The 9,163-nt window shown below is 37.0% G+C and overlaps 1 protein-coding gene across 2 annotated transcripts in view; it reads left to right on the forward strand.

The window, feature by feature from the left end:
• The window catches only part of tbkbp1 (TBK1 binding protein 1), a 63,884-nt gene extending 60,822 nt beyond the window's left edge, over positions 1-3,062 (forward strand). For both annotated transcript variants that reach the window (XM_048170736.1, XM_048170737.1), the window contains one exon: positions 648-3,062. In XM_048170736.1, the coding sequence (XP_048026693.1) occupies positions 648-779 (132 nt within the window). In that variant the 3' untranslated portion in view covers positions 780-3,062. The remainder of the gene's footprint in view (positions 1-647) is intronic.
• The last annotated feature ends 6,101 nt before the right edge of the window (positions 3,063-9,163 follow it).

Consider the following 9,163-nt stretch of genomic DNA (forward strand, 5'->3'; position numbering starts at 1 on the left):
TCGTAGAGAAATGTAGTTGCACATTGATCTGCCAGTCATGGGCCTTTCATGCAGAGAACACTTCTCATGTTTGCATAATGATGCATTTTAAACTTAATGACCAAACACATCATTATAAAAGTTAACAATGCTGTTGCAGATGAAATATAATGTGTATTACATTTAATAAATATATTTTCATCGCGTTAGATACTGATTATTAATCACTCAAACCCCTTTATCTGAAACCGCTCTGCTTAATGATCACTCTCGCAAATCTGCCATGTTTGTAGTTTTTAACACTTTTTATTCATGTTTGTAGTTCTAATCGAATCCAACGCGCAATATTAGCCATTAGAGTGTGCACTTTGATCTGCACTTCGGATTCTAAGTAGACCATCCAGGTATCTTTGGAATACTCATTTCAACACTATGATTTGGAACACGCTAATTCTAATTTTAAATACTATTTAGGATGGATATATGCGTATTGGGATGCAGCAATTGTTTACCCATTTCAGGGAAATCAATCTTTTGTTTGTGCCAATCAAGCTGGGAAAGAAGATATTTTAACATTGAATAAAATACACATTTCACCTTTATTGTACAATTTTATTGGTGGATTTGAAACATTATGGCTGTCAAACAAATCACTGTGCCCTTTACAGCTGTGGATGGAGACCGAGGAGGAGGGTGACGTCAGGAGCTGCCCGTTGTGCCAGCTAATCTTCCCTGTTGGTTACCCCGATGATGCCTTGATCAAGCACATTGACTCGCACCTGGAGAACAGCAAGATCTGACACCCACAGCCACACCATGACCTTCCGTTGTTCCGCAGTTACATTCATTCTTTGCTCCCGGTATTTTTAGCTGGGTGCCTTCAGACAGAATGTAGGCAATGCACCTGTGGCCAGTCTCACAATTTAAGTGAAACGGATATCAATGATAAACAACACAGCTCAGATATGGTGTGAAAGGCTCATATATCTCTATATCTCACTTCTTTTTAACTCTACTTTCTTGAAATTGGTAACTTTCTATTTTGAACATCATCAGAAATTACATACACAAAACCAAACTCACTCTCCAAAAGAAACATATTGCAATATTAAGGCTCTCATTTAAGCTTTTAGCTACTGTTCCCATGATTATTTGCATTATTTACCCTTCGACGTGGTCACAGAATGTACTTTGTGGGCCATATTAAAGAGAACTGAGTTATATGAGGGAACTATACAGGATGAATATGAGGGAATATTAGACACATGGCCAATGGCTGCATCATTTGAATTTCAGCACTTTATATAAGCACTTAATATCCAGTTTACCTTTACCAATATTACTAACACTAAGGCAAAAAACCTTATAGATATCATTTATTTTTTAATACTCCAGGGTTTTGCCCTTATATATCTTAGTTTGGCAGGACTTCCCTTTAACAAAACAGGATTAATTGTAATTATCTGTAAATTCACAATCACAATCTATTTTGTTTGTCTTCCGGGGTGTTTGGCTGTACAAAAAGGGAAGATTTTTTTCTTCCCTATAAAGACAGTCTTAAAGAATTTCTGCTCATAATATACAAAATGATTGCAGCTCTGGGCAAACAGTTTTACCAACCACTGACAAAACACCAGTTACTGTTGCTTCTAAAGACAGTAATACTGTGATTTCTGTAGGATGGTTTTTGATCTTTTTGATGTAAATTACTTCAGAAAAATTGCTTTGACAAAATAATATATTCTTCTGATCACATCACAGAGTGCGATTGGTTTTATCAGTTTTTTTTTTTTTTTAAATGTACTGTAAATGTTTACCTGTATTTAAAGCCAATTATATGTATTAACCTGTAAATTCAGCTATATAATATAGATATGCATTTTGCAAGCTCCGATAAGAGTAAATGGATTGCTGAAGATTAAAAGAAAAACACTGGAACTGCTAATTAAAGATTTGTATTGTTACAATTCAAACAATAAAGCCACCCAGTTGAATTAGGTAACCATCTTACTATTCCCTATTCTTCCAGGTGTACCATATACTGTTTAAAAGTCTTCTTTTTGCGACTTTCCCTGATTCTGCAGACTTTATTAAATTGAGGGCACTGGATATGCTACTAACCCAAATACAGAGGAACTAAAATGGGAAAGTGGAACAAAGAAGTCATCGCTGGTGCACATGTGCAAAATTACAAAGCCAAATATAGCGAAGAGCAAAATGAGAAGCTGTACGCTGTCTGTCAAATAACTGGGTGGAGGAGGTTTCATCCAATTGGTCGTCTAATTTTATGTGGTAACCGTTAATATTCTGGAAAATACCCTCACGGATGTTGTAAATATGAGTCGTCTATGATGTCACCATTAAATATTCCATGAAAGACTAACAAACAAGTGTGGATAAACTGAAATACCATCAATACAACCAAAGACACAGCTTATTTTTTCATTTCTTTTCACATGATAACCACTTCACCATTTCAGCATATTATGTTGAAATATGGTGCGAAACTGGAACATGTAGAAAAACATTTTTAATGGGTTGTGTGCAGACGTGGAAAGTCGCAGCTAAAGACGATCCATTTCTGCATAATCACACATTATTTCCATATATAGCTTGTCTTGCACCCTTGTCCCCAAACATGCAGAGTAGAACAAAGTTAAACTTCAGCCACTATTCACAAAGATTCGCTCAGGAGTTATTTAAAGAGCTATTGCTGTTTCCTTTCTCCTCAAGACAGTGTTTTTCTCATAGCCAACTGAATGCTTTTCTGGATGCGCAAAGTATATGGTCTCTCTTTTGCCCTGTAGTTTGGTGTGTGACTTTTTTGTGATATTCTTAAATAACTCAGGGGATAAAACTTTGTGAATATGGCTCCTTGACCATACAGGACTAACCTCCACAGGGACAATGTGACAACTCGCCAAATCTATTAAAGAGCTAAGAGGACAATAATGAGGTAGAGATATTTTGTCATAGCAACAAGATACTGTAAAGAACGAAATAAAAAAAAAAAGAACATTGAAAATGAATGCATATTGTGTCAAAAATTCTTCTGTAAATAATAAACTGGAACATGCACTGATTGAGTGTCATTATTTGTTTCTTTTTTAAACAGCGGAATATTATATTTAATATACAGTAAATCATAATCATGTTTTCAAATGATCTATCCTCATAAAACAATACTGTGAATATCATAACACATTGGAGTATTCATTTTCTGTTATGTGTAGAGCACACAATTTAGTAGAAATGTTTGTTGAAAAACGTGCTTATGCTTTTAAAAAAATTGTTTATTGCATATTTTGTTTATGCAGTGACATTAAAACACACACACACACACACACACACATATATATATATATATATATATACACACACATTTTGGTTCTTCAGTGATACTTTGGGGTGGTTGAGGTGCTATATAGCACCTCTACAATATATAGAACCTGTTAAGCCCAGTATGGTTCTTCGGCAATTCTTTGGGGTGGTTAAGGTGTATATAGCACCACTGCCATAAAAAGAACCTGTTAAGCCCTTGTATAGTTCTTTAAAGGTGCCGTAAAACGTCTTTTTAAAAGATGTAATATAAGTCTAAAGTGTCCCCTGAATGTGTCTGTGAAGTTTCAGCTCAAATTACCCCATAGATTTTTTTTATTCATTTTTTTAACTGCCTATTTTGAGGCATTATTAACTATGCGCCGATTCAGGTTGCGGCCCGTTTAAATTCTCGTGCTCTCCGTCCCCGGAGCTCCCGACTGCCTTAAACAGCATAAACAAAGTTCACACAGCTAATATAACCCTCAAAATGGATCTTTACAAAGTGTTCGTCATGCAGCATGTCTAATCGTGTAAGTATGGTATTTATTTGGATGTTTACATTTGATTCTGAATGAGTTTGAGGCTGTGCTTCGTGGCTAAAGCTAACATTACACACTGTTGGAGAGATTTATAAAGAATGAAGTAGTGTTTATGCATTATACAGACTGCAAGTGTTTAAAAAATGAAAATAACGACAGTCTTGTCTCTGTGAATACAGTAGAAACGATGGTAACTTTAACCACATTTAACAGTACATTAGCAACATGCTAACGAAACATTTAGAAAGACAATTTACAAATATCATTAAAAATATCATGATATCATGGATCATGTCAGTTATTATTGCTCCATCTGCCATTTTTCGCTGTTGTCCTTGCTTGCTTACCTGATGATTCTGCTGTGCACATCCAGACGTTCTGCCCTTGTCAAATGCCTTGAACATGGGCTGGCATATGCAAATATTGGGGGTGTACACCCCGACTGTTACATAACAGTCGGTGTTATGTTGAGATTCGCCTGTTCTTCTGAGGTCTTTTAAACAAATGAGATTTACATAAGAAGGAGGAAACAATGGAGTTTGAGACTCACTGTATGTCTTTTCCATGTACTGAACTTTTGTTATTTAACTATGCCAAGATAAATTCAATTTTTAATTCTAGGGAACCTTTAAAGGTTCTCTAACTCAGTGTTTCCCAACCCTGTTCCTGGAGGCACACTAACAGTACACATTTTCCTAATCTTCCTAATCAAACACACCTGATTCAACTCATCAGTTCATTAGTAGAAACTCCAAGACCAGAAATATATGGTTCAGATAAGGGAGACATTCAAAATGTGTACTGTTGGTTTGCCTCCAGGAACAGGGTTGGGAAACACCACTCTAACTCTCTCTTAGTCTCTTAGTTTAGTTGGGGAAAGGATTAAAAAGACATTACAATACAGTGTATTTCCTGAAGATAATGTGGTTCCCCCCAAGGCCCCTCTATAAGGCCCCCACACAAGACTTTTTGACCTCAGAAAAGAAAAAAAAGTGATTCAAAACAGTTTTTGCCATTGTAGTAAATTCCCATTCATAGCAAACATATGAGAGTGGAGTAACATCTAAAATATGAGGAGAATGGGGTGGTGATGGGATGCAACAAGATCGGATACTGAGAGCTGTAAGTTGCAGTTTAAATTATTTGGAAGGAGGAATACAATTGGAGGATGAAAGAAAGCTAAGAAGTGGTGATTGGCTGTACAGTATTTGAATGACAGTAATCTGATAAGAGGCTCGACAGTAGGTGTTTGTGAAGTCAGCTATATACCGAAATTGTCACAATAAAAAAGGCAAATTATATATATTAACCGCTTTGTGTTATGTAGTCAGATAATTAGGCTATATCTTCATGTTTTGTGACTGAAGCATTCTGAAAGTAAAGTTCTCAATCAACTCGTATGGTTCTGTATAGCACCATTTGACAAAGGTACTATATAGCACCTTTAAAGAGGTAGTTCCCCTAGATTACAAGTCATTGAACCACATTTAGTGCACCATTTTTGTTCATATATAGATATATATATACAGTATATATGAACCTTTGAACCAAGACATTATGACTAGTCACAGGTGAAGTGAATATCGTTGATTATCTTCTATCAAGGCAACATATTAAGTTCTGGGTAGATTAACAATCAGTTCTTGTAATCACTGTGTTGGATGCAGGAGAAATGGACAGGAATAAAGATCTGAGCGACTTTGACAAGGGCCAAATTGTTATGGCAAGGCAACTGGGTCAGAGTATCTCTAAAACGACATAAGGAAATGAGGAAATATTAAATTCATCCTATAGAAAGCAATTGAGTTTGAATACTATAAAAGCCAGATGTGTTTTGAAGGCTTCATGGCCTACATGACTGTGAGAGAAGACACAGAGGAAAGAATGGGATTTTAGCTGAAGTTTGCAGTTGGATTCTGCACTGATACTAAGTTGCTTTTTTGGTTTATGTGTCTTTCAACATGTTCTCTTGATAAAAATAAAGAGGCAAAATCACTGAATAATTATTTTGTGGGACAATCAAAAAATGTTTTTGATGTAGACTAGTTGTCAGTCAGCCACCCTTACAAAGAGAACAGGCCAGTTAATGAAGTAACTGTGACAAACGTGTCAGGGAGATTACAGAAAGAGAAATGGGAGGAGAGCACCTGCAAATGAGATCATTGGTTAAAACTGTAAATGTGTGAGTTGTGAGTGAGATGGTCAGATGCCATGCAGGCGTCTCGGCGTTGTTGCTTTGTCCAATAAAGTCTTATTTTGATTTCTGGGACTCTGCCTCCTGAGCTTCATTCACAAGAAAGAGAAGCAGTTGTGAGAATTTAGTGGCAGAGCAATCAGGGTGCCTATGATGAAACCTGTCCACCATCGAAAGCACTTGCAACAAGCACTCAAGCATCGAAACCAGACCTTGGAGAAGTGGAAGACAATAACCTGGTCAGATGAATCCCGTTTTCTTTTACATCACGTTGACAGCCTTGTTACCGGGAGAAGTGATGCACTGTTGGATAGAGGGAGTGTGATGCTCTGGGTAATGTTCTGCTGGGTGTAAATTGAACATGTACTACCTACCTAACCATTGTTGTAGACCAGGTACAGCTTCATGACAATGGTATTCCCTGGTGGAAGTGGCCTCTTTAAGCAGGATAATGCACCCCGCCACACTGTTTGAGGAACATGATGAAGAATTAAACATGTTGCTGTGGCCTCCAAATTCCCCAGATCTCAATCCATTTGAGCATCTGTGGGATGTGCTGGACCAACAAGTTCAATCCACGGTGGTCAGATACCACAGGACACCTTCAGAGGTCTTGTAGAGTGGACTAACAGCATATTAGGCAGGTGGACAATGTTTTGTCTCATCAGTATACTGTTTTCACAAATTTGCGTTTTTGAGACGATAATGGTATTGTTTTCAAAAACTTGCACTTTGAAGCCACTTTCAAAGATGCTTTCAAAGAGGGCATTTTAGGGCCCCCAAAACACCATTGTTGTAGAAATGAATGCCCAAAACGTTATTAGTTGAAAATGGTTTCGTGTAAACAGACCCTTAGAAACCTGTTTTCAAAAGTTTGTGTTTTCAGCCTCTTAATTGTCGTATAAATGAATGGCCAAAACGCACCAAAAGTTTTCTTTTTTAGTTGAAAACGGTGTCATGTAAAGAGACCCTCATGCTGTATATATTCATTGAATTCATAGTAACAATAGAGATGGTTTTCTCAAAGCACTTTTTAAAACTCTCGTCTGTTTTCCTCTAATTCCCCCACCCCACTTCCGACCCTTTGTGTCATTTCTGTGCCACATGCTTACTCTTTCAGTGAGAGATGCACTTCTCTCAAGTTCACAGGATGGCCCGCCCATCCGCTCAAAACCACATGCTCTCCGTGAAGAGCTCGATACTCTCTCTTTCTCTCTCTTCTTCCTCCTTTTCTCTTTCTCTGTTTCTCTCTCTCTTTGCTTTTCTTTCTGTGACACACTCACACAAACACACATCACAAATGCCCCCACCTCAAACATTTCACCAGATATAGGTCAAAGTTAGGATTTAGGGGTATTAATTAAAACTAAAGCACAAGGGGAATTCAAAGCCAAGTTGATTTATGAAGTATAATTAATTTGAATTTATGAATCATAATTAATTTTTTAATATTACAATAAGAACAAATTTGCTTTGGGGAAAGTTCATAAGATTCCCCTATTGTTTTTAAAATTTTGTGAGAGTATTTACCCCATAATACTGTAGCAATATTTTAAAGAAAATAAAAGTATTTATAGCTGTGGAGTTTTTTCTCCATTTGTCTGAAGTTCTTGAGAAAATACAATAGAAACAACATGATCGGCATTAGCGGTTAACACATCCTTCTGGTACTGATGTCATCTTCACACATTTGTTAAGGCCTTCCACAAAATGACTTTTCATACAATTTAATTAAAATTTAAAATTTAATCCATAAAATGATCCATGATGGGAACCCCTAAAAGATATGAAGCGCCTGCAAGAACCCATTAAGTTTCAGAACAGAACCTTTTGTGAACATGGTCAAAAGTACTGTATGTGGACATCAAAAAACATCCATATGTGCTTGTTGAACATTTAATAGGGAATTAATAGGGAGTTGGTCCTATATTTGTTGTTGCATCTTGTAAAAATCTGGGCTTTTTTCAAATCAGTTATTCCACACCTCGATACAGTTAATAATTTCTTTATGGATCCCACATGATTATTGTCTGGCTATCACCAGACCAAGCTCAATTTAAAATTGAACATTGGTCTGGGGAGTCTGTATGTATTTTCTACTGCACAAGAGGCGTGATCAATGAGCATTATTCGCGCAATTGGATAGTCCTTCAACTAATCAGATCAACGATCCGGGTGACGTACTTTGCAGAGCGACGTGAAAACTCCAGACAGATTTAGTTTGAATTGGTTTGTAGCATTGATCAGCGGTTTGCAGAAGCAGCAATGGCATCGAGCGATTTTTGCAGGTTGTGCAAAAAAAAAAAAAAAAAACATGAAAGTGAGTGGTATTTACACCCACTCGAGCGATTTGTTTGCTAAACTAAAGAAGTCATTCAGCATTGTCGAGAGGTTAAAAGGAATTGGATTTGCGGTCGTGCTTGCCGTCGCTTCTCTATCGTCATCGTGTTATACCCGCCAATAGCGAGCAAGGTGGATAAGCCAGTCTGTGATTGGTTCCCGCAAAAGTGTAACAGAAGCAGTAGAAATGAATGTACGGGTTTCCAGACTGAGTTGCCGGGCGAAATCAAATCGCCGGCAGATCAGGCTGGGTTTACCCAGTCTAACATAAATATATTGTCTTGCTAGAACACTAAAATGTTGTATACACCTACTAGTAATGGGGGCTGTTGAAATAGCCAAGCCTGTAAATTAAAAGGGGGTGTGTTACTCTCTCATGACATTTATCTCAACTGAGGTGCCTATTATTTCATAGAAGAGACAAAAAGTGTAAATGTTACATCTGAAGAAAAAATTATTACTTCCTTGTATGAAACCTTGGGGTCAAATTGGCTTGATTGTTTTGCTTGACAATCTAACTGTTCCATCTCAGGGCCTCAAAAAGTTCTTCTTCTAGAGCTTTTGGGGTCCTTTTTATGCAAATGTTCATACACAATGCAGTATGCCTAAAAATGAAAAGAAATTTGAAAATGCATAAGAGCTATAAAATACAATGCATATTTTGTTTTTTGCTATTGGGCTTTGAGCTGGTAGCCATGGTCAAATAAAGCTATAGTAGTGACCACACGCTACCTACCTTTATTGCTGTACATCTAACTGTTTCCTTAATAGCGCAATACAGAGAACTAAA

The sequence above is a fragment of the Megalobrama amblycephala genome, linkage group LG20 (assembly GCF_018812025.1).
Source record: "Megalobrama amblycephala isolate DHTTF-2021 linkage group LG20, ASM1881202v1, whole genome shotgun sequence".
NCBI classification, from domain to species: Eukaryota; Metazoa; Chordata; class Actinopteri; order Cypriniformes; family Xenocyprididae; genus Megalobrama; species Megalobrama amblycephala.